At 46.0% G+C, this 25,896-nt stretch overlaps 1 protein-coding gene across 1 annotated transcript; it reads right to left on the reverse strand.

Annotated features, from left to right (window-relative positions):
- Positions 1–172: 172 nt before the first annotated feature.
- On the reverse strand, positions 173–25,651 carry LOC117156484 (facilitated trehalose transporter Tret1). The gene is made up of 7 exons (XM_033333546.2): positions 25,427–25,651; positions 19,104–19,557; positions 8,423–8,612; positions 7,992–8,163; positions 7,634–7,906; positions 6,134–6,442; positions 173–3,779 (listed from the first exon to the last, which is right to left on the reverse strand). The coding sequence occupies exons 2-7, from the start codon at positions 19,333–19,335 to the stop codon at positions 3,354–3,356; spliced, it is 1,602 nt and encodes a 533-aa protein (XP_033189437.1). The 5' UTR covers positions 19,336–19,557; positions 25,427–25,651; the 3' UTR covers positions 173–3,353.
- Between the last annotated feature and the right edge of the window lie 245 nt (positions 25,652–25,896).

A 25,896-nucleotide genomic window follows, 5' to 3' on the forward strand; every position in this document is an offset into this window, starting at 1 on the left:
CTCTTCGTGTAACAGATTCGATTCTCTTTTTTTTCGCTTGTCAGTTACACAGAGTAATCAAGGCCCGGCGAACCTCTCGAATTTCAATCTTTGCGTCTGACACAAACAGACTCGTACTACTAAAACAGTGGAAAGGATGGGACGCAAGATCGAGGTACAAAAAAGAAAAAGATTTCTCCTGTTACTTAACGAGTAATACTTTAAAGTTATAATTTATTTAGTTGTAACAAAAGTATCGTAATTACACTATACGTTTAATGCGTAACAATACGTACATACGTATATATATATATGTACATATATACAGTTGCATAGGATATATATATATATATATATACAGTATCGTCGATAAGAAGTTCCTAAACTTGATTTCCTTTGTACCCTGATTATTTATTTGAACGTTATCACATTCTCTCATTGCTTCGTACGCGATATTCCACGTGATCATCATACTCTATTTTAAAAATCTACTTTGCTGACAATCGCGTGGAAAATCGTTATCGCTGGATCTGTCTAATCGCTTCGAAGGCCTCGCGAACAATGCGCGTACTTCAATCTTTTTTTTTTCCTCCGTGAACAGTACAATTTCCTCTAAACATGACGTTACTTAAATTAAAAAACAAAGATAATAACAGGTTCTGCGAGCGCTTCTCTTCTCGATCCAAGTGGAAATTCCATACACCGGGTAATTCGAACGTCACTTGGCCGCGGTTCTCTTTTTCCTGCCATATTCTTTTGTTTCTTAATCGAGTTTTTAAATTACGTTTTACACGCGCGTGCAATCGGGTCATCTTAAGCATATCTTAGGAAAAGTCTTATTGCTCTTTGAAATAGAGGAACATTTCAGGAATGATTCTGCAACGTCTAGCTCCGTTTTCACGATCGGAACGAAGAACAAACGCATCGGAAGTCATTGTTGCGTACAGATTCGAGCAAAGGAAAATTAGTTTCTATCAATGACGACGATTTCGCATCCTCGAGAAGTTTACCATGGACGATATGTTTCGTCCCATACTCGGACGATTCTGACCTCGATGAAATCCGATCGAGGCGCTCGACTTTTCATCGCGATGAATATGTACGCAACGACCGACTCGATCGATCGTCGATCGTTGTACACGCGGTCGGTCGTTCATTCTCCCTTCGTTATTTCCAGTGTCTTTCTTTTCCTTCGTTTCGCTAACGCGCACGCATCAACGAATAACCGCGTTTCGTTACACATCGCGTTACCAAGCCGATAATTTTTCCTCTCTTTTTTATTTTTTGATCTTTCCGCGCGTATCGTTCGAGATAGGTAGATCGTGCTAGGCTCGATGAATCGTTTTCTACCTGAAAGATATGTCAAGCTCGATTAACTGCTACTCGTCGATGTGTCTCGTTTCTCCGACCGTATACCTTAAATGTCGCGACCTTGTTAGAACGGTATATATTTGGCAAATCTTTAAGGCTATCGCGTAAATGCAAATACAATTGTCGTTCCTAATCGTTAAGAAAAAAAAAGAAAAAAGAGTGTTGCGCACACGCGTATCGCCGATGCGTGAAGGATATCTCATCGAGGAAAATTCTTGCGATCTTTTTCATACTATAATCCGAAACGAACGATTCAACGGAACCGGTGTTAATTGAAGTGAGATATAAGTAAGTACGTCCGTTGCTAGATCGCGCGAATAACAGAAAACGAACTCTATCGATACTCGAATAAAAAATAGTTACGTTACGACTTACTATAGACAAAATTATGCTTAAGAAACCAACGTTTAGACCTAACATCGCGCAACGAATGCTCGCGAGATGCCGTTTATAACCAGGGTGAGAAATTCGTCGAGGAAAGAAACGAAACGCTAAAGGAAGAATGATCTCCGAACGCCACCGCACGAAAAAAACAAAGAAATAGGAAATGTGCGCGCTAGCGTTAAAACGTGTCATCGATCTCGCTCGGTTTTGCCCGCTGCTAGGGTTAACACGTTGTCGCTTGGTTTCTTGGTCACAGAAATTATGCATCGGCCTTCCTAAGAACGGGACGAGAGTCGTCCAAAGTATAGCGCAATAGTTTCAAGAAATAATTTTCCGTAGAATAATCTTCTCCCGAGTTTCGTTGTTGCGTTTAAAAGTCTACTCTTGATTAGAAGGATAAAGACGACGAGAAACAAGAAGGAACGCGAGTCCCCGCGAACGTTCCAACAATCGCGTACGAAATAGGAATGTGCTCTCTCCCTGTCTGATCGTTCGTTACGATAAGATTCGCTTCTCTAATTAATCTTCCTGCATCGTCCCTAAACGCAATTAACGCGTCCCGCTCGTGGAAACTCCACGACTCAGCGGTGAGCGACCAAATACCGACTACGTCATTTTCTTTTCTTTTCTTCTTTTATTTTTTCTTTCAGTTTTATTCCGCCTGACGCGCACGAGCACACCACACGTCTCAGATAAAGATCGATCGTTTTCGCGGAATTCCCGCGTGCAAATCGCTCGTCCGTTCCGCTTTACAATCGTACGATTTCGCGACTGCATCGAAGAACGATCGTCGAAGACTCTTTTTCTCATCTCTGCGCCATCTTTCTCGCGATTCTACGGAACTTACGCGATCGAAAACGGAATACGCGTCGGTGCGATCGTTTCATGGTCGGTGTAGCGGATCTCGTCCTCGCATCTATACGTATCTAACGCGGCGTTGAGTTATTAAATATTATGGTACTTGGAAGGATCGGATAAAATCTTACGTACAAAGGAAACGACGCGTACGTTAAACGGCTAGGGCTTGTCAAAAAATAAATACATTCGTTAACTACTATCGCGCGTACGAGGCGAGAAACGCGCAGTAGGCGAGTACCGTTCATTAGCTGAGCTGTTCGTTCCTCGGAACATGGAAAAAGTAGACGTTATTCGTTCTATCGCTCGACATCTCTACCTTGTTTACGTATCGTTTGAACAGATTATAGAATGAAATAGGACACTCGTTCGAATCTCTGTCGCGTTTCCCTCGTCGTTCTTTACGATCGATAACGATAATATCGGATCGAATGCGCGCCGACGTCTTATCACATACGCGTATACCTAAGACCTAAAAGTCACGAGCGTCGTCGTTCCGGCCCGTTTCCTATTCTAACGATAGGTTAGATTCTAACGACAAAAAAAGAAAACAGTATGGGATCGTCGCGTGTCGCGAGGATCCAGAATCGCCGCGATCCATGGTCTTTGGCAGTATAAAGGCGCGCTTAACGTATATACGTAGTATACAGAAATAGGAAGAGCAAGAACCGTTCGACGGATACGATTGGTCCGATACGCGAACGAGGGTGAAATCGAATCTCGAGATCGTTCTCGAGTCACCACCCGAAACCGCAATACTGTTTTCACTTTTTACTCGAGCTTCCGAACTCGGGTATCTCCGAATGTTCGACGCCGCTCAACACGTCTTGAATCTCTTGCAGGCTCTTTCCCTTCGTCTCCGGCAATATCAGCACCGTGAACAACACGCTGGCCACGCAGAATACGGCGAAGATCCAGAACAAGGCGAATTGGCCGAATACATCCTGTAGATTGTTAGCGAACTTGGTGATGAAGAAAGAGACCAACCAGCACACGCACACGGTGATTCCGGAAGCCTTCGATTTCACGTTCGATGCGAACATCTCACCCATCACGGTCCACGGGAGGGGACCCCAGCCTATGCAATATACCGCGATGAAGATGACCAGCGACACGATAGGAAGCCACGATATGGCGCTGACGTCCGACTTTGTAACATCTTGGAGGAACATGTACAGACCCAGGGCGATCTAGAAATCAAACACACATAGCTGTAAATAGGAAACTCAGGTGGCGGGATATTTGGTAAGAAAGATAATCAGCGCGGCGATGCTCCACTCGCTTCGAATAAACTTCAACTCCGATCGTTCGGACGGTACGCGTCCGACGATGCTCGCAAGGCGGGAAAAAGAATTCGCGATCGGCCGATTATCAGATGATTATCAGAAGATCAGCGCTGTCGCTAATTAACCGCATTCCAGACATTTCCGGACGCGTCTCGTGTCTCACCGACGCTCGCTACCTCGATCGACTTCTCTGTCTCGTCGTCTTTTCTTACCTTCGTCATCTGTTCACCGTTATTACGAAATTCAGAAAACAGCGTTGTGGCTGGCGAAGCAACGATCGATCCTGCGTACGCGTGCACGTAACAAGGCATTGACATTGATCGCGGCCGCGGATCGGTGCAACAATCTACGGCTATGGATAATTAACTGCTCGACCTCACGATTCCAGATGCGTGAAGTCATCGGAACAACCGACGATTTCCGTGTCGACGCGTCGCTTCTTTCTGTTTGCGGAAATTTTCTTCCAGGCACGCGTTGCGAACATTACGGTAAACGAGCAGCAAGCGTAATTTTATTAATTAATTGATTCAAATTATTAATACCTATATCCGTATAGTTCGAAGTTCAGCGAGCTGTTCGACGTTGAAAAAGAACGTTCGTTCCGTTTAAAAAAAAAAAGAGCAATCAAGGATTCATTGGCCGTGGTAAATCAGTAGGATGTCGAGAACGCGTAGAAGCGTAAGAAAAGCCTCGATAAACGCGCGTGAAAAACCACTTGTACCGCGTTATAGAAAATTCAATCGTGGATTCCAAAAATCCATTCGTCGTCGAGAGCGATTTTATTGGAGCGCGTGAAATGTATTTTCGATAATCGAAGATAAGCGAAAGAAGTTATCGCCTTTGTTTCGTGTAAAAATTGGATCGAGAATCGAGCGACGAAGGTGGATCACTGGGGCGACCGGTGAAGAAAAGAGCGAACGAAGGTCGTGCGTTCGCGTTGCACCGTTGCGATGGAATGCGACGCGCATCAGAAGTACATCTACACGCGATCGCGAGGTTACATAAATCGATTTGAATAGGCGTCGCAAGGCCGCGATCGATTTGTTGCCGCTATTTTGCAATACCTGCGAAAAGTACGCAATGGACAGTGGATCAAGGCCACGGAAACGCGATACAACGACAAATCGTTGCAAATTCTCCACGAGGATCTGGTAATCTCTCTCTCTCTCTCTCTGTGTGTCCCCTTTGTTTCGACGATTCCGAATTTTTCGAATTGCAATCGTGATTCAAAACGATGGAATGTACGTTCTGGTTGTTTGTGCAACTTGTCGATGATACTAATTGACCGATAATGTAATTTTAAAAGAACTGTCAATCTATCGTTGAAACAATGGGACTTGTCATTGAGATGAGAGATAAGACCGATTATATATGCCGTCTCTCCGACTCGAAGAACAATAGTTTCGACTTGCCAGAGACGTAGATGGTCCGCGTGATATTGGAATTTTTCCAAGCAAATCACGATCTTAGAACGTTTCGGAATGAAATCGCTATCAATCGTTATCACTGTACCGGAGAAGTCGATCAAACGCCAGACAAATTCTAACCGCGAATCTCCGCGGCATCGCTGATATTCCAAGTGGAATAGTGGGGAACATGGCGCAGGTACTTACGAAATACCGCGAAAATTGCACGTCACGTAACTCGATTAGGTAACTGTTCGAAAAACGTGGTTATGTGACCGTCGAAACGCATCGTCACCGACGAGTTGTTTTATAATCGAGGTGGCCACGGAGCGAAAGCGTAACTCGGGGTCCGCGTTATGCTGCCTGGAATGACAATCGATCGCGTTTCGTACGTTTTGAACGATCGCGGAATAATTTGTTCGTCATTAACCGATGCTTCCAAGCGTTAAAGTAGCCTTTACGAAATATCGTTACGACACCGGAGGGTACGAGACCCGGTTAGCGTCCGGAGAATCGTACCTCTCGCTCGTAGCTGTCGTTCGATTCCACGTGCACGCGTTCGATCGAGGACGATCGATAGAAGCGTTGCAATTTTATATTTCCAAGTCGCGAGGACTAACATCTCCATCGCCTTGTTTTTCGATAAAAACGACTCACGCGGTAGCATCGTAAAGAAATACACGACGATCTTAATTGCGGCGAAAGCAATACGATAACGCGATAGCAAGGGAGCGACAGTACGTTCTTTGTACGATACAATTGCTACTTCCATGGAGTAACGTAGCTATGCGACTAGAACGTAACGCGATAAATTTATACGATAAACACGGACTTTGGAAATATTTCACTTACCAAGGAGGCAATCTCGCCAACGCCGGACGTAATGAGCAGCATTCTCCTACCAAGTCTGTCAACGATCACCGGCGTGACCCCGGAAGCAACCACTTGCACACTACCGACGATCAGAGTCGATATGGAGTCAGGTAACGCACTGTGCGCAGCCTGGAAGATGGATCCCATATAGAAGAGGACCACGTTGATGCCACTGCACTGTTGGAACGTCACGAGCAAGCACGTATATATCAAAGCTTTAAGGTTCGCCTTCACGTTGAATAAATCGCTGATCTTCGCTTCGCTCTTGAATGCTTCGTCGATGGCAGCCTAAACACCAAACAAACAGATTACGATCGACTATCTATTTATTCATTCGAACCATATCGCAAACGCTGATGTTAGTTGCTTTCCGTACCAAAACAGTCGAATCATCTTCCATCGATAAATCCAAGAAAAATTTGTATTAAGGGCTTGATAAACAAGTTGCGCGCAACTTGTCGCGAAGAAGTGTGAAAAAGTTGAAGGAAAACGATGGAAGAAGAGATCGAAGAAACGATGGACGACGAAAAAAAAAATATCGGTTCGGCGACCTACCGATCGAGATCTATTAGAAATTCATCGAATTTTAACAACGCGGTCGCAGAAATCGAAAGATCGAACGTGGATACGCGTGACGATCGCGTTGCTGCGGCACGTGACACGTTAGTCAGCCGACTACGCAATAGGGCATACTCGGTAGCGTATAGAGGCACGTTGGAGGTTGCAGGAACGCTGCTCCGCGCTGTCATCATTGACGGATCAAGGAACGACCTTACCCCCGGCCTCGTTAAGCAAACGTTACCCGAACGCCGCACTGATACGACGTTGCGCCGCTCGCTCGCGCTTTACCACGCGATCGGTCTTATCGTGGCGCTCCTCTTATCGACTCTCGCCCTCCGCATCGATTTTTGGTAAAATTCCTGTGTTTATGCGAGACCTTGTTATCAATCCTTCCGATTCTTCTTCTTTCGTCATACAAAACTCTGTTTATATTTATCGTTTGCTGGTTGCTCGTTGCTTCTATAAACGATGCAAACTCTTGCGACGGTTTTAAAACCGTGCAAACGTTACTCCTTTGTATCTATTCTCCTGCACTTTGCCGTCACGTACAACAAGGTGCTGCATATTGCGTATTAATATTTCTACGTTATCGGATTACGATTATTCCTAACGCAATCGCGCCTGGCCCATTTAACGCGCCGGAAAAGATCTCGAGGCCTCGTTCAATTTCGTCTCGCATAACGACGGTCATCTTGGTCGGTGTTGCGACATTCAGGCACGTGCTTCGTATGTACGAGCTTCTCTCGCGATCAACGTGACCTTTCCGACGCGTGCTGGCGGAAATTGTTCTAGTCTCGACAGCACACGGAAATAGTCGGTACCGCGCGGAAATAGAATTCAACGGACGACAACGACAACGTTTCTGAACTACTCTCGGGTCGTATTTTTTTTTTTTTTTATTAATTTTCCATTACATACCTGCATTTCGTCGGCTTCCTTTTGCACGCTAGCGGGAGACTTGCATCGTAACCAGGCCAAAGCTTTGATCGCCTCTTCTCTCTTGCCGATCTTCAACAAATGGTACGGCGATTCGGGCATCATGAAGAAACAAGCGACGAATACCACGGGTATAATGCCGCAGAGTATGGCAAACGTCAGATACGACACGAACGGTCCGATGCAGTACGCATAAAGGAGACCGAAGCTGACGAACAGTTGCAAGAAGGATCCTAGAGCTCCTCTGACGGACGTCTACGTAATTGCAAACAGGATGGAATATCGATTAGACGCGTTATAACGAAGCACTCGAATTGGAACGAGTGGATGCGACGTTTACCTCGGCGATTTCGCCGCAGTACATAGGAACGACCGTGAAAGCGAACGACAAGGCGAAGCCGAGAACTATTCGTGCCGCGTACAGTTGATACACGACGCCAGCCGTTGCCACTAGGATCCAACCGGTCAGAAATGGTATCGTACTGAGTAGCAGCGTCATCCTCCTACCGCATCTGCGAACCGATTAGATCGGATTAGACGAACCGTCTTGCGTTTACGTATTTACAACGGTGTGCGAATTTCGAGCGTTAAGCGTCTATACGCGCGATAATTCCGGCGAAAGACGTTCGAAGCTCGATCAGCCGCGTGGTCAAGGCTTCGAGTTGAAAGCCTTGGCCAAGTTTGACCACTCTTTAGAACGTGCTAGGTCTATCAACCAGTACACGCGATAACAGATAATAATACGATTGTTCCGTAGAAATCGCGATGTACCTTTCCGCTAAATATCCAGCTGCGAAACTGCCGATCACAGCACCCACGGAGACCAACGAGCCGATCCAAGAGTTTTCATCCGGGGTTATCTTTCTGCCGAGAGGATTGTCGTCCACGCTATCCTGTAGCCTAGGTAATATCGGACTGGTCCATCCTAACAAAGCACCGGCTGCAACGCAGCACAAATTTGCTGAAATCATAACGTTCGTTGCTATTAATCTCTTCGTCCGTCTGGTGCAACGGCATCTGCGCGAGAAAACGACACGACATATTCGAAAACGGTACAGACGATTAGTTAGTCTCGTTTCGCGCGATCCAAGATGTACGATTAACGAGGGTAAACGATAACGAACCATCTCCTTCAAGTATATATTTTTCGCGTGCGCGATAGTCACGGTTAAGTTACGTCTGCTGGTAGAACGACCGCTGGTCACGTTTGTCTCTCGCGATTCTCGATTCTCGTCGTGATCCGTGCGCATAATCGGTGTGCGACGTCGGAGACGAGAACGACCAATGTTCCGAATAGATTTACGTGAGAGAGAAAGGGACGGAGATCAGACGATGCGAACGCCAGGCACGTGGAACAATTTGCCAACGACGCCATCGATAACGCGTTCAAAAAATATACGAACAACGGCTCGCACGTCCGATAAACTCCGACCGGAGAATGTTTTCGTGTCCGGCCAGATCGAATTCTTTACGAAATTACTTTTTCGTCTTTCTACGGAGTCAACGATCCTTCCGAATCGTCCACTTAGAATCGCGCCGTCGCTTTTACTCTCGCTTCTTCGCTCTCTTCTAATCGCTCGTTAAACGTCTCCTACGAAACGAGAAGCAAACAAATGATCGCGCTGTACTCTCTGTCAACGCGCGAGACGAGAGGAGAGCGGTTAAATCAATACGCGATAGCAAGGTGATTTTAACGCCGGATCCATCTATTACGTTAATTATCGTTCGTACTATCGCTTTCGATTATCTGGTCGTCTTCGACGCTTTCTGTGTCTGCCCCCCCCCCCGTCCCTCTTTTATTCCTGTGGCGTTCGACGCGAGAAGTTCGATCGTCGATACGCGAAATCGAATATCTCCGATCGTACAACGGTCGATCACTGGTAGAGCGAACCGATAAGAAAGAATGGAATCGCGATCGCGGCTGCATTTCGCGCCTGACTCTCTGTCCTCGTTGCGGAGATGATATCATCGAGAATAACATAAATCAGGAACGTTTTGTCATGTTATGCACGTTCGAAAACGTCCGATGTCTAACGCAACACTAAACTTTACTGCTTACGTACACGGCCTAGCTTAAACCTACGCTTATCGACGTAATTAGAACGTTTGATTCGTCCGCTGTGGGATCTTGGTATTTTCGAAGATGAAGCTTCCGAGTCCTCGACGAGAGAATTCGACGCTCCTGTTAGCGAACGACAGCGAGCATTTTCATAGGCAAAATGTAACGCGATAGCTTGTATCTTGCCGGCTGCTTTTCCGCCGAAACGCGGTTACGAGGATCGGTAGTTCGAGGGCGTTTCGCATGATCGGCAATTTCAAAGACAACGCTCGAGAATCTCGGCACACCTGCCCATATAAAGATACGAGAACCCGACGTTCAGTGGAGCACGGTGTTCTTGAATCGAAGAAATTGGATGGAATTGAACGAGACTACGTTGAAGCAGATTGACTAATCGAATTAGACTGGTTAAGATAATCGGCGGATGAATAGTTTAAGTCTTTATCCAGCGCTGTAAAATCTCGATTAAGTGCGACTGGTCGATCATGTTACGAGGAATCCAAGGTAGCAGAAGTCTCTCGTTGCGCTATTGTGCGTAATTGAAATGGACATCGAACGTTAGAACGACGGAACGTCGGAATATCGCCGGTAAAACGAAATAAGATGACTTTTTCTAGGAAATCGAAGAAAGTGTCAAACTAGACAGAGTCTAGCGATTTCGAAGTGGCGATCGAAGGTAAGGAACGAAGAAGTCCGAGTACGACCGTCGTACGCGACGAAACGACACGTTAAACGTTGTAGCCGAGAGCAATGCAACAGGTTTACATAATCGCCGCGGAATCGCTCTTATATCATCGGATCGCGTGCGACATTGCAACGCGAAATAAAAATAACCAGGCGTGTTCCTCGCGACGAATGGTTGCGCCGGTCGCCGCGTGAAAAATCTCTTGCCGGGATATCGACATCGGACATCGTCGACTTGTTTGTTCGCTACTAGGTCTGCATTCTTGGATCTCTAATAATCGAAACACGAGATAAACCATGTTTGCGTTCTTCTTGCGTAAAGTATCTGCCGTTCTTCTGTCAAAGCATCGGAGATATCATCGTTTATTCGAAAACGCGTAGAAGGAAAGGACACGACTCGAACGCGATTCGTTCTTCGAAGGGGATAAACGTGAAAAGCGTTATCGATCGGCGAATTACCGCAACCTCGTTGATCGTTCTAAATCGTTTTAAACATCGCGTAAATGGATCGATTAATTTCTTCCGTTCTACAGCCGCGGGAAACGTGCAACGAAATAACAAAGAAACTTCACCATCGAAACGTTTAATTACCGTAATATCGCGAGCGGAGACGATATACTGCCGGAAGCGGCGTTCAGATCGGCAGGAATCGTCGTATTAACGAGTCCGTTGAATCTCGTGTTTTAATAAAAATAATCAACGATAGGATCAGATACTCCGCGACGCGTTTCCTTCGTCGATATTCGTCGTAAAAGAAAAGCGAAAAGAAATTCGATTCTTTCGATCGATCGCGAACGAATTTATCGATTACTTGATTTGAACAGATGTCTCGCCAATTGGCCTGCCTGCCAATTACCATTGGCATCCGCGACCAAACAACTTGTTCTATCGACTTCTTTAAACGACGATGACTTAATCGATGCGCACTGTCAAACATTTCGATCGTCATTGAAAGGTGAAAAAATAGTTTTCGTCGGCGATTACGAAAGAGAAAGAAACCGATTCGTTTGCTTTCGATCGTCGCGATTCTCCGTCTATCGTAGTTAGTCTATTTCCTTCGAATCTGGATTTTTCAACTGATAAACTTGACGGAAACGATATCATCTGTGTACAGAATGGTGGCAAGCTGTTATTAACGCGCTGAATCTTTCGTTTGTCGCTGCGTGGTAAATCTGCGCTCTGGCAAACATAGATATCGGTTCAGATACTCGTTTATAGACACGATCATCTTCCGCCACTGTATACATTAAACTCGTACAGTGCTACAGATTATAGTAAATAGTCGCGCACTCGAAAATCTTTATCGTTCTTCCCTAAGCGCTATATCGTACGAACGATTCACGACTCGCGCATGCTTCTCCTATCGACTGACGATTCGGAATGGCCGAATTTTGATTTCCCATGGTTTTTTTAATTTCTCGTCGTCGACTCTTCGATCGAATCGAAATGACATCGGCGATACGTCGCGAGCCATTTATCGTCGCTATTTTTGTCCAGGGACAAGAAGGCCGCTATCGGTGACAGCGGAGAAACGATGGTCGTTGGTGCGTGATTTATCGATAACGAAGCTCCTAGGGGCGTCTAGAAACTACGTCGTTGTAAATTTATGCGATTAGACAAGAACGGAGTCGTGATTACCGTTGAATGGCAAAACAGTAGCCGGCGCTAAAGAAAAACAGAAGCAAAAGCAGAAGCAGAAGGGGTATTGGAACATAGGAAATTTTCAAGTCGATAAGAATTCTCATGAACTTGAGAACGTTGCGTTATCAAGTTGTACGATATGCTTCGATGAAGTATTCGACGACGAAAGAAACCGTTTTTTTCCTTGCTTCGAAGAGGGGTGGAAATACCTGTGCGTCGAGTTGTCACGTGTATCAACTACGGCTAGATAATACGCGAGCTAACTTTGTCAACTCCTGTGTGGTAAAAAAAGATAAAATAACGGCGATTAATAGTCGAAACGATAGCGGTAACGTCACCGCGCTACTACAACGAACTCTCTATCGTGAAACTAGCAAATTCAGCGATGTTTCCACTGTTTCTTCGCTATATTTTGCATATCCAATTAAGCGTGTTTACAAATTGCGCAAACGCGGATTTCCATTCATTTTTCCGCGATAAAATTCTAGATCCTTCGAGGGATTTTTTTCCGATTCGAAGCTTCTGACTCGCAAACACAGTCGTCTAAACATAGACGGTATTAAACAGCCGCGAAACTAACGTTTTCAAACATTCGCCAACGCGTCGTTAGCTTGAAACGCGACGCACAATTCCCATCGCGAATAACTCGCGGTGGGTGTCGATCGACGAATCATCTCGCCAGACCGCGGATAAACTTTCATCGTGGCACGGTCGCAGGAAACGGACCGCAATGCGAATTTTCGTTTTTCGTTCGTTTTCCCGTTATTACGTTCGTAACTTTGTAATTCTACGTATACGTTAATTTTCCACTCCTAGATTACTGGGACGAACTGAACGTGAATAAATATCGTACGTCTGGCGTCAAAATCGTATTACCGCTGGCAATAATAATTATTATAATAGTTGTTGCTATAGAAAGTTCTGAACGACGATCGCGGAAAAACAGGAAATTGTCTCGATAGCGGCATTAGAAAGTTGGTCGTTTCTCGCGCGAGAGTCTCTGATTGTCGCGTATTTTTAATTAAAAAAACAGTCGCGATAATGAGCGGGTAGAAAGCAAGAAAGTACGGAGCAGTGATCGTAACCAACCGGTACCTTTAATAACGAGGAAACGGAACGCGGTAAACTCTCATTCGCGAATAAGCAATATCGTCGAATAAATGGAAAATACGAGCAATTTAAATTGCCAATCTTTCGTCAAAGATATTTTACGAATAAGCGAAAGTTTCTGGCGGCAGGAGAAATTGCTTAGGCGCGACGTTGTTTCGATATCGTTGGAATACGTCATCGATGGGTGGATCCGTATAGACTCGATGTTTTCATGCGACTGGATTAAAACGAGAAAAACCAGATTATCGTAGATTTATCGTCGTCGGTCTTATTATTCGATTCCTTTGGTTCTTCGGTCTTGCGGAATCTTTTTTCTACAAAAATAGCGCGGGAAAACGTAAATATTTTTATTCGCGGAGGCTCGATCGGACGAGCGCGAATTCAACTTTGATATCGAACGATGTCTGACCAGCCTCCCTTGACGCAGTGCTCTTTCGTCGCGATAAAGCACGAATCTTTCGCAAATTATCTAAATCCACTACGATATTGACTTTTCACCTTTCGCCGACGTTCGTCTCGATCCTCGCTCACAATTAACCAGATAACGCTATCGATGAATTTAAAAGAAACTCGCGAAAAATCCTAATTCCATCAACAAAGATTCTAGGGTAAAATCGGCATTCCGTTTATTCTTGTTTATTATTTATACCGCGCGGTAGAGGATAGCCGCGATCGACGAGGCTCCAGATCGAAGATCAAGCGAAAACTACTATCTAGCGGCTACATTAGATTTATCGCGTTATCAGTTCCAGGTAATAACGTGAAAATCGCGACTACCAGAAATATAGTTATCGTAGGTATCTTTTCGCGATCCTGATCGAATTAATTTGTTTCTTTTTTTTTTTTTCGTTCGAAAGGGAAGAAAAAGGTTCGAAAAGTATTATTCGTTGAAACTTCGCTCGAGCTCGAAGACGGTCGACTTATTATTCGAATCGGTACGATATCTTTGCGTGGCATCGATGCGTTTTAAGACTGTAATTATATCTTAAGGCGATATATGGGGCAATTGGACGAACGACGAGCATATTTTTGCAAACGGAACGTCTCGTTACGAGATTCGAGAAAACGTACGTAGCGTGGAGCTATTCCGTTTTGTGGCAAACATTCGTGATCTTTGACACGAAGGAGATATCGCTACTCGAATGTTTAACAATAACGAGAGATAAGAATTTATAAGGTAACGAGGAAATTGTTGGAATACACGTGGCACGATACGCGCCTCTGGTCGAGTAAGATTCGTCACGTCGAACGGGCAATTGGCATCATCGAGGGAGCGAGCTTCGAGTCGCGTGAGAGAGACGAGCGAAGCAGGTGAAAGTGACAGGGCATACGATCAAATTAATCAACGTATACCTCGCCCATCCAACCTATTAAGATTCGACGTATTAAGTACTCGATCGTCTCGAGATTTGAAGATAATCGCAATTGAATTAAGAGCTCTACGATTACGATTTCACGATGCGTTGTCGTTTGCGAGCTTTTTCGGGATTCCTTCGACTGGAACCGCGCGCGATTTTCTTAAAGTCGGTTAAAGTCGAACGCGGCAAATTTGGGAAATATGGCGCGAATCGAAGCTGATCCGGAGAACTTGGACAATCTCGCCGGAGTTTACAGATCGATCCTGCGAACGAAGCTCGACGCTTCGCAAGTTGCAAACCGCGTTTTCGTGAAATTTTCTATTCGGTAGCGATGATTTGCCGGTTTTGCTGCAACCTTCGAGAAATAGTAAATCATAATTATTCGTAACGCCTTAGAGATAACTGATCTATTTTTTCGAATGCTAATAAGGGTGAACTAGCAAGCTATGTATACTAATAAGCAGAATCGTATTTATTCCGATGAACGATTACGCAAGCAAGCACGCTTTTTTAACCAGACCACTATCTGGCTATAATTACGTCTTTATCGAGCCAACTGACACTATCATTATTTTTAACGAATCGTCGCGGTAGCTCGTCATACATCTGGCATCGATCCTGTACGATCGATCGGTAGTTACTAGTCGAACAAAGCGCAAATACTCTAGTCGACCGATCGATTTTTTGTTTTCGCGCTCTCGACTAATCTTCGATAATCAATGCATTATCTTGAAATCCGTTATGTAAAACTCTCCGTTCGGATAAGATAAAAGCACGTGGGCAGGGACGAGGGAAAAGGTTTTTAGAGCTTAGCCGTCGCGATCCGACGATTTTATTCGACGCGAAGAATCGATTTGTTCGATGCAGAGAGGCGACCATCGCGTGGCACGAATTTTCCGAGCGCATACATCGGCGCGCAAATCTTTGCAGAAGGCGGTAAAAAATTACTTTAACGCGCGGATTACGAAATGAAATTTAACGACTTGGTCGAAACGAAGGACGCGCGTCTCGTTTCTTCGAGATAAACGCGAGCCACGACCGTCGACCACGCCGCAGGAGAGCCTCGATTTCTCGAATTCTCCGCGGCCTTGCTGCAACGCAACAACGTTACGACGATGCGTAAAACGGGAAAGACCAAACGAAAAACTGCTTTCGTGGCAATTCCCAAACGATTCGATTTTCCCTAAGACGTTGTAGGGCGTCTCTACCTATGTAGAAGGAGCGAAGACGTAACCTCGTGAAAATGGATAAAAGCTCGCTCACGGATCGTTAAAATCGGACGATGTGGGCGGACAAACCTTCGTAGGTCAATATTCAGGCGTGAAAAACGGCCGTTCGTCACCGTTTAAAAAATCTAGTTTTAGCTGAAAAATTTCCAGCGATATTCGAGAGGACGACCGCAAGATTTACGTGGAAATTCATCTTTGAAATATTCGGGACGTTTGACGCTTATACGCGAACGAGATAGTCGATACGTACGGTATAGGAGGGGGGGGGGCGAACCTTTTACGAGATTTATATCGGTAGAGCGATCGACGCGAGAGAACGTGATCGAGAATACGGTCGAACGAAATGCGAAGAGTGTCGCGTGCAGGACAATGGGTTTACGTGGGAGCAACAGTCGCGAGGAGAGGTTCGTGTCCTCGAACGGCCGCGAATATTAAACGATTCGCATCCGGCGTCCGTCCAAATTGAATCACGCCCGCTGAAGATTCCAATCAACTCAAACTACATCCTTGTTAGTCACAACATTGGTAACAATTCGGTCATCCGATACGTAAAACCTCGAAACAAATCGCGCCGTCTCCAAGCGTTTAGACTCTTTCGTCCGTGATATTTTTGTCCGTGATTTTTCAAACACTGTAACTGGCGATTACTCTAGATTCGGCTCTCTGTTGCGATCGTTCCGAGCGCTCGAAAATTTTGCCAAATCGCGCCTGTATATTCGTCGAATCGACGCACGAATCGATACCGCGTGTTCGCGTTTCTCTTCCACTTTGTTCCAACTTTGAACCAGCGCCGACTTTGCCGCGTTCCCTCTCTTTCCTCTAGTTTCGTTTCTTTCGTTTATCGCGTCACGCTATTTCCTTCGCGTCTGTCACCTACGAGAGCCGCGTTAAAGATAAACGGCGTTATTTTCAGTCACGGCATACCGATTTTCTTCCTTGACACTCGTACGGTGCTATTCGAGGTCTTCCTTCCTCGATCTGTTCTTTTTATTCTTTCTTTTTGTTTCTTTTCTTTTTCGTCGCCTGAGAGATTACATTTCGATATATTTAGAAAGACAGTCACTAAATATACCGAGAGAAGGGCGAAGAGGAACGCGAAAGAGAAACGAAAAACTATGGACTGTCGATGTGGACCGGTTGGATCGGAGCAATGCTGAGTTGTTGTTTCTCGTTCGAGTCTCCATCGTCGAGCGTTTGTCCGATTTTACGTCGCTCGTTACGAGAGGCTGATGGAATTCGTCGATTCAAAGTACAATAAAAGAAGGAGGGCGTGTAGGATGAATCACGGGAATGCAGATTATTTCGAGCGAACGTTTTCCGCTCGAACACACGAAAACGATACGATGTTCGTTGGACGGCGTGAACTATCCGAATACGTATTTTCACAATGAGTTATAGAAACGCGAGAAATGGTCCGTGAAACACGTGGATGCCACCGTTCTGTCGCCGACAACGTTATCTCGTCGTTTTCAACGGTTCGATCCACGTAACTCGACGGCGAAATCTATTCCTCGCTAAAGCATCGACCATGCGATTTCTACGTGGAATCACTACGTCCGCCTACGCGCACGATCGTAGTCGGGAAGAAAACGAAGCGTTGGGAAACCGAGATTTTACTTTATAATTACGTACAGCTCGATGGCGACTTGGATCGTGGCGGCAAACATTTAAACAAATATCGCCGATTGTCGATAAACGCGACGTTGCATAGTCTCGCGATACTCTCATAAATTCGGACTCTTGAACGATCTACGCGTCGTTTCCAACGGAAGCAAAAGTCCGACGTCGAGAGTCGTGGAATCGCGATACTGTTCGTCCCTGCTCGATCGCAAATTCATATTTGCTTAGCTGTCTGGTATAACGTACGCCGGATTATTCGACACGCGCTTCTCCTAGAGGAATAGAACTCTAGAATTTTCAATTCTCATTTTCGCGCGTAGTAAAGCATCGTTCGTTTTAATCGAGAAAAATTATACGCGTCGTCGTGATCTACCGAGAGCCAGAAGTAAACGTCCGCTAGGCTCTACCCCTTAATAGCTACCATAGCGGTAACGATAATAGGAATCTTTGAAAAAGACACGCACACGAGGCAGAATATATCCGTAGCATGACGTCGCGTATTCTTGCGACAAAGTCGGTGCGCGCGCGTTTCCAGCCAATATCGCTTCGAAACGCACGCGACCAGCGAAAACGCGCTCTCGTCCGATCGTCTGTTTACATCGCTTCCTTGTTTTGCGCACGAACACGTAAATTCACTTTTGTTTGTCCGTCCATACGTATAACGCGCTATACTTTACGCGATCGTTTTGCTCGAACGTCAGCGATTAAGTAAGAAAATCGTTTGCTCGTTACGCTGTTACTTCGTTTGGGCTATTTGTTAATTATCGAGCGAGGAGTCGAAGATCGTAAGATAACGGTTTTGCCACCTGTACGTGAAACGTTTTTAAAAAAAATTTACGCACGTTACGAGCGAACTCGTTATACCGTCATCGTGTCACCGTGGTATCGCGGTATAGCATGATAATAAGTCAATTACGATTCGATTCGGCCGTTTAACGTTACGACGGTGAAACATTCAGGAACGAGCGATAAGAACTAATTTCATAAAGTAGCAGTCGCTTCGATTCTACTCTACTCGAAGATCGCGATACTTTCTCTTCTTGCCACGGAGAATCACCACGAAGCACCAAAGTTTCTTCTTCTCGAAGCGTTGTACGATGAAAGGCGAATCGGTCGACGATTAACGGAGAATTACACGTAGAATCGATCTTTCGTAGTAGTTCGTTAGTGGAATCGAGTCCGTTGAATTTATCTAATCCGTATCTTGGAAATCTTACGTCGTACAGATATTATCGACGTTCGACGGACTCGTTAGCGCGGTAAATTTCTTTTCGCGGCGTCCGATTTATCGAACAAACTTTTCCACGAGTATGTCAAATTCTACGAACGATACGATACCTCGCTGCTTTCCAACTCTAGACCGCGAATACCGCGTTTCGTTCGCTCGAAAATTCGAGTAACCTTTGAAAACATCGAGCTTTCGATACGCGCACCTGATAATTACAGATAATCATTGAGCTGCTTATCGGTAAAAGATTTCCACGCTCGTCGACCACGTCGATTTCGTACTTTCGCGTTCCATCGAAATCCATCGATTTTCGAACGAGAATTCCACGATCCCTCGAACAGCGGCGCGTCGTGCGAAAATGAAACGCTTGCCAACGGAAAAGGTGGCCAACGACGAGCGGCTCCGGGGTCGCTAAACTCGCGTCGACGGACGGCATCGTCGATAGATGCGACTCCCCGAGAGAGTCCTGGCACGCGGATCGAACGTCCGCGTTTAGCCATTGAGAAAAAGGGTTGAAACTTACCCGCTGCAGCGGCGAGGTACTGAAGCAACGTCGAGCCCTTCTCCGTCATTTCTGCGGCAGGACACTGGTCACCGATCGTGCGATACTTGGGTAAGCTACCACCGAACTTTATGGGATATTTTCCAAGGGTGGGTGAATAGTACACCGTCGAAGTGCAACTCGTTGGTACAGGGCTATAGGCATACTCTTTATAGCGCCCCTCTATTTCCTCCTGGACGTGGGTGGGGGCCATTTCTCTCTCCTTTTCTGTTTCTCCCTCTCTCCTTGCGCGTCGCTTCAGCCCGTTCCTGTCTCTCGCACGTACACGGCCCCGTTCGATAAGCCCCGCTCCACCTCCTCTCCCTTCCCTCGTGCTTCCTCCTTCCTGCGAAACGAGCTTCGTCGGTTCGTCCTACTCTCGCACGCTTCGCGATTCTCCCTCCAGCTAGCGACGACCAGCAGTCTCCTTCTCCGGCTGAAATTGCAACAACCGTATACCGTGAGTTTTCGACCCTGCGGCCAGCTACGGTTCGTGCCAAGGTCGCGCGATCGTCGGTCGATACGGCCGACCGACGGGGTTGAAACGCCAACAGGCGCCAAGCGGCGCCGATCGTTTCGCTTTTTCACCGCCACGGATAGTCGTGCTGCTATTCGCGCGGCTATCGAGCGTGTTAAACAGGCTGTACGAAAATCTATGGTTCTGGATCGGACGATTACTTCGCGTGGTTGTTGCTTCGCCTACGTTTCCCGTTTCCAAGCTGCCAAGCTCGTAAAGCCGGACGCTTTTAACGCGAACGTTAGCGTTAGCGTCGCCAGGCCGAAGGTCAGGGTCGTGCAACCTGCAATCGCCTGGCCAAGTTAACGATCGTCCTACGTGTTGTCGCTTACGTTTCATCGCGGATTCCATCGCCTCGTCGATCGTTACGTTGTATTATATAATTATAATTACGGAACATTTTTTCTTCGCGTTCGTTATCGTTTGCGTATCTCGTCGATCTACGCAGCTGTCCGAGAGAAATTTTATCATCGGAAAGAAACGAGCTCGCTCGAGTAAGAAAAAGAGCCGAGATCGGGTGTGTTTCTCGGTCGTTGGAAACGCGATGCAAAATCGCGATATAAAGAGAACGACGCATAATTCCATCGTTTTCGTTTCGCGCTTTTGCAGGACAGCCTACTGAACGCGATAGCCCGTTGATCTTTGATTTTCTCAAGGAAACTCGAATTAGCCAGAACAGGCTAAAAATTTATATCGTCGTGTCTTTCTTTACCATTCGGATGGAAACTTTGCAAGCGAATCTAAGAAAAAGGTTGCGATAGACGCGTAAAAAAGAAGTGCCGTCATCGAGAAATCTTCGCTCGTCCTTCTCTGTATATCGCTGTTGGACGATCGCGATTGTTTTCCGTATCTGCATTATCTAACGTATCGGATTTTTCTTCGGGTTTCGAAACGTTTGTCGCGATCGAACGAATACGTGTGTGGCGTAACGGCCGCGAATTAAGTCGGTCAGCAGCGGCGGTTAAAAAGACTTTACCCTTCGCCTATTACGCGCCCCTAGCATCGGCGCAAAAGATCGATACCAAATCGGACTGCGCGTGTACCACGGCAGCTGCACTCGTGCGAAAGGGTTGGACGTGAGCTAACGGGGTTGGAAATGCGAATGCCAACGTTCAACGTCGCGATACACACGCTGTCACGAACAGGTTTCGAAGGAAACGATCGAATTGGAGTCGCGCTGCCGCCTATATGCTAATCGTTACGTCGAACGACCCTCTACCTAGACCAGGCCGTACACCGCGGGCCAAACGGGAACCAGATGTCCGCTCATCCTTACTGCGTACCCTCGATAGTCTGAAAGACCCGTGGTAAATCCCAGTAATTCGCTAGCTAAGGACCTTCCGACCGAACAAATCTTTTTTCTAAATCGCTTTCTAAAGAGTATCGTCACCTACGGCTTGACACGGGTACGACCCTTCCTAGTCCACCGAGCTTCGTTTATCCAATCAGAAGCAACGTACGCTGCCCTCGCTTTCCTGACCAAAAATGTCACGAACAAATCCGACGGTCCCGTGCGCTAGACACGCCCGTCGTTAGCTTTCCTTCGACACAGCGTCGTCGCTGTACCTTATTTATTCTACAACTTTAGAATAGCGTCAGTAACGGGTTCTGCCTTTTCCCTTTTGCTACGTCAACTATAACAAAACTCTAAGAGCCTTGCTCGATCACCAACGAATGTCGTGCCAGTGTATCGCATCCGTATACGCCAACTCATTGTCGACGATATATATCGTAAGCAACGGTGTAACTCGAGCGTTAAAAATAAAAACCTTATAACCCTGTGAATCACAGTGTTATACCCTCCCAACCACCCCTATTATCTTAACGGAAATCAGGGGATCGATCGACTCGTGGTGTCGATTATTATAATCGTAACGGGAATTTGCGACTGCCGTTGACGCGTTTCCTCGCGATTGCGTCTCCCCGCGATTAATCGAAAATACACTAACGTACAAATGCAAATAGTAGTAGGGTGGACGTAAATCGACGATGGAAGAGAAGAGAACAACTGTCGCGTATGAATTCCATTAGCCACGTTGAACGATCGTCTACGTACGACTATTAAATAAATAACGACGCGTTCCTTTATATCGTTTATATAATCTTTCGACGTCAATGATCGCAGTTTCAGTTGCGTCAATGATCACAATTTCCCGGATGTCGAACTTTATTTTATCTTTGACCGACGTTTAGCCGACTCGAGTTGCACCGTCCAAGACGGCTGCGTGTCTTTGCTACTTCCTCGTCCTACGCGTCTATCCATGCGCATTTCAGTTTCATTCACACTCGCAACGATCGTTCCGCTCGTCGATTTTCATTCACGCGCTACGCGAACACTCTGCAGCGTACTACAACGATTTGCCTAGTACGCGAAGCGCGTTACATTCGTCTCACGTACAAGCTTTTCTCGTACTCGTTACTCGTCGCTGGTCGTTACGATCGCTCGACGAGATCGAAGGAAAATCGAAGCGAGATGCTGCGTGTTACCGTGTAACGCTCGCAGTGTAAGGCTTGAAAAAAAAACAAAAAAAAAAGAAAGAAAGGAGAGAGAAAGTTTATAAACGTAAAGAACAGCGTTCCGACGATAGTTTGTTTTAAAAACGAGGCGAGTTCCATCCGATGTTTATCGGAAAGATCGATAAAGATGAAAGAGGAAAGGTATCGGGTACGCCGTGATCAAACGAGCGGGGTCTTCTGTGCTCGTACGTTCGGAACCTGGGGCCGAGTTAATTGATTTCTAGAATCTCGGGATTACCGAAGGTTGCATCGACCAAAGTGCTGGCAACGAGAAGGATGTTACAAGAGCCGGAAGCGTTTTTTCATTAAAAATCCGCTCCGTTGGTTCCTATCCCGGCAAAGAGTCGATAGAAACGAAGATTTTTATTATAAAATCCGAAGCAAGTTCTCTGCAAAAAAAATGTTAATTTCTCGTAGAATCCGAACAGAAACTCGTTTCGTTCTTCAAATATTACGACAAGCGCTTTGTACGAAATATTTTGTACATTGTCGCGTATTACGCGTAGCCTGAAAATTTTGTAAAATTGTACGCATACATACGTACACATACGTATAAATAAAACGTTAAACGTTTGAAATATAAGCGCGGAACACGTAACATACGTAATGTTGTACGTTACACGCGGAATGTAACGATAAGGAGTACGCGGAACGCGTGTCCTCTTCGTTCGAATGCCGGCGCCCGACTGCCGCAATTCGGAAATCCCCTCCACAATTCGACGCCTCTAAGCAGACGCGTCGCTGCGTTCTCGGTTTTCGCGTCGTTCGAATCAATTTTCGGTAATATAATTATTTTCGTTACGCGAAATCGTATCGAGGAACAACATCGACCTCGATACCGTCTGCTCGCGAAATAAACGTTCTACCGGTATTTGCAACGCATATGCAATGCTAAAACATTACGTAATTTATTTCGTTTTCTTAGTCATTTTTTTAGACCACGATGTCTTAATTACACGATAATTAGACAAAGAAACAACACTGGCGTAACGTACAACTACAACGATACTCGGAACGTCGATGGTAAAACGGAGTATCGTATATTTACACGACAGGCGCGTCTCTCGAAGAAAAGGTAGCTACGCGATTAGATCGTCTGTTTTCGTTCTTTTCTGTTTTCTCATTTTTCATACGCCCACTCGCGATATGTACAACGCTTCGCGAGCAAACATAACTGTAATAACATCGATGGTGTTTACAAGAATACGCGCGACGCTTTCGTACAAGTATTTTCGATATCGATCGATCTCTATCTCGGCAGCGTTCCTGTCCTTTCGCGTCTATTTGTTTAAATATCTTCAACGACGAACGTTTTTCGGCTCGCGATACTAGTTTTAATTCGAAATATTCGTTCCGAGATAATTCCACGCCGATTATCGAAATTATCAGAATGCCGCGAGTGCTCGAAACAGGGCAATTAAAAGCTCTTGGTTAATTTCCAAATCTCCGGTATCGTTCCCACCACCACTACCATTCGCGGTATCTATCTCGTTCCAAGAAGTTTTTTCAGCGTTACGCGACTACCATCGCGATACCACTTAAATGGAAATGCGAAAGAAAATCGCGAATTATGTTCGACAGATTATCTACAACTCGAGAACCACTTATTTGTCACGGCCATTATCTGCTACCGAAAAAATGTTATCGGCCGATAAGATGGAGAGGAAACCGCGTACGAGAAATCGCGCGAAAGAAGGGTTCGTGGCTGGAATATTTGGTCGACGATGACGAAATCGCACCCGTGCTCGACCCTCGAATTCGCGTACGCGAATCGTTAGCTCGGATCGGTGAATCGTGCTCTACGACCGGAATATGACCGCCGAAACTCGCACCAGAGATTATTTCTGCCCGCTAACCGATCGTCCGCTCTTGCGGATAGAGGTGAAAAAGGAAAATAACGATTTGTTACCGTTCCGATCTGTTCTGTTCTTTCGAACGCGTTCGATCTTGTATTTGATCTCGACCCCGTGTTTCGTATCTTCTGTCGTTTATTTGCAGCCGATATTAAACCGTTTCGCGAAGACGAGCTTTCCACCGAAGATAATCGAGGATCGCTTACACGCATTGCGAAAACGTGCGTCGAAGAAGATATTTTACAATTACGAATTCGATTATCTGCCATCGTACGCGTTCGAGTACTTATTTAGCCTTAAAACGCAAACGAGTTGTTAAATATTGCCGATTCTATTACCGATCGATCAAAGATTCGTTTGTTGCCGTTGCCGTAAATCGAATTCGAGGCTCGAAGCAACGAGCGGAAATCTTCCCTTTTTCTTTGACTTTCGGACGGATCGTCGGCTGACGCAAACCTCTAGACATAGGTGGAGCATTGTTGAAAAAGCGAACGACTCTGGTAATTCCAAGACCACGTTGATCAAAGCGAGAGGTAATCGCGCCGACGCCAGGGACGAGGCACGTCGTCGATCCTGAATCGTTGTACCGCGCGATCTATTTCGTTACGTTATCGGAAACTACGTGACCAATTACGAATCGATTCGAGGAAGACGATGCTCGAAGACGATCGGTGCTATAATTCCGACGTTTCGCGATCTGCTACGTTTCCGTTGGTTTATCGTTCGTGTCTTTCGTTTGTATAGGTGCGTCGATAGTAGGCGGTACGATTAAACGACGATACAGACGCGCGAGCAAAAGAAAGAATCTCCGAGTAATCGGCACGTTTGTTCGCAGGGTTCAACGGTTGCGATTCTTTCTACAAACGATCGCAGGTTTCTACGAACGATCAGACACTGCTCGGAAATGAAATTCTCGTACGGTGGAACAAAAGCGTCGCGAGAACGTGGATCGTACGTCGATCTGAAACTCGCTTGGACACGGAGGAACGCGAAGGTACCGGCGATCGTCGAATCACCGGAATCTTCGTTTCGCAAGCTTTCGTCGCTCGATCGTGAACTCTTGGAGAACGCGACGGGTAAAAACGTTCTTCGAGGATCGTTCGTCCTCGACTTCGGGGACGCCGATGGGATCGGAGTTATCGATTCCGGTAGATTTCCTGGCGACTGGAAAGTCCTATTTTTCGTTGGATCCAGGCTTGCCCAGAAATCGATAAATCTTCCACCCTCGAACCTCCCAGCGTCGCTGTGTATCTCTACGTGGAGAGAAGAAACATAACATAACGCGGTGGCGCGTCAGCCAAGAAACATCTCCAATCGAGATTCGGGAAAAGAATCGGGGAAAGGAAGATACGACGCGAGAAAAGGAGGGACGCGAGTTTAGCGCGAAACCAGAGAAAGTGAAAGAACGATCCACTTACCGTCAAGGTGGGCGCACTTTGTCAAAATGGTATTTTCCCTAAGAAACACCCGTAATAGAGACACTCGATAATCGTTATACAACGAACTGGAACCGTTCTTTATCCGAGAATGTGTACCATCGGACACACACGGATAAACGTTTCTCCACGCAACAGTCCGCGGAATATAGCCGTCTCTGTGACTGACCCTCGATAACGCGACGATCGCCACTCCAACTGAGCGTAGATCGAGAATTAAACGCTAATTAACGTCTCGTCGTTCGGCTAATCCGCCCCACTCGAAAAGGTAAATATGGCACGAAGATGGTTTCGACGGTTTAAAATAGGACAGGATGATCCATTTGGCGAGATCGCATCTTGCGTCATGTATTTTTAATTACGCATGCACGAAGAAATTTCGATACACGAGAGAAGCGGATGATGCCGGCGTCGAATCTCGTGACACGGCGCGTCTTCTCCTCCCGTTGCAA

This window comes from Bombus vancouverensis, chromosome 7 (assembly GCF_051014615.1).
Source record: "Bombus vancouverensis nearcticus chromosome 7, iyBomVanc1_principal, whole genome shotgun sequence".
NCBI classification, from domain to species: Eukaryota; Metazoa; Arthropoda; class Insecta; order Hymenoptera; family Apidae; genus Bombus; species Bombus vancouverensis.

Coding starts and splice junctions, on each gene's coding strand:
- LOC117156484 (XM_033333546.2), bottom strand. CDS start 19,335: ATGGCCCCCACCCACGTCCAGGAGGAAATAGAGGGGCGCTATAAAGAG. Junction 8,613..19,103: donor GTACCTCGCCGCTGCAGCGG/GTAAGTTTCAAC, acceptor TTATGATTTCAG/CAAATTTGTGCTGCGTTGCA. Junction 3,780..6,133: donor TTGGCGAGATTGCCTCCTTG/GTAAGTGAAATA, acceptor TTTGATTTCTAG/ATCGCCCTGGGTCTGTACAT.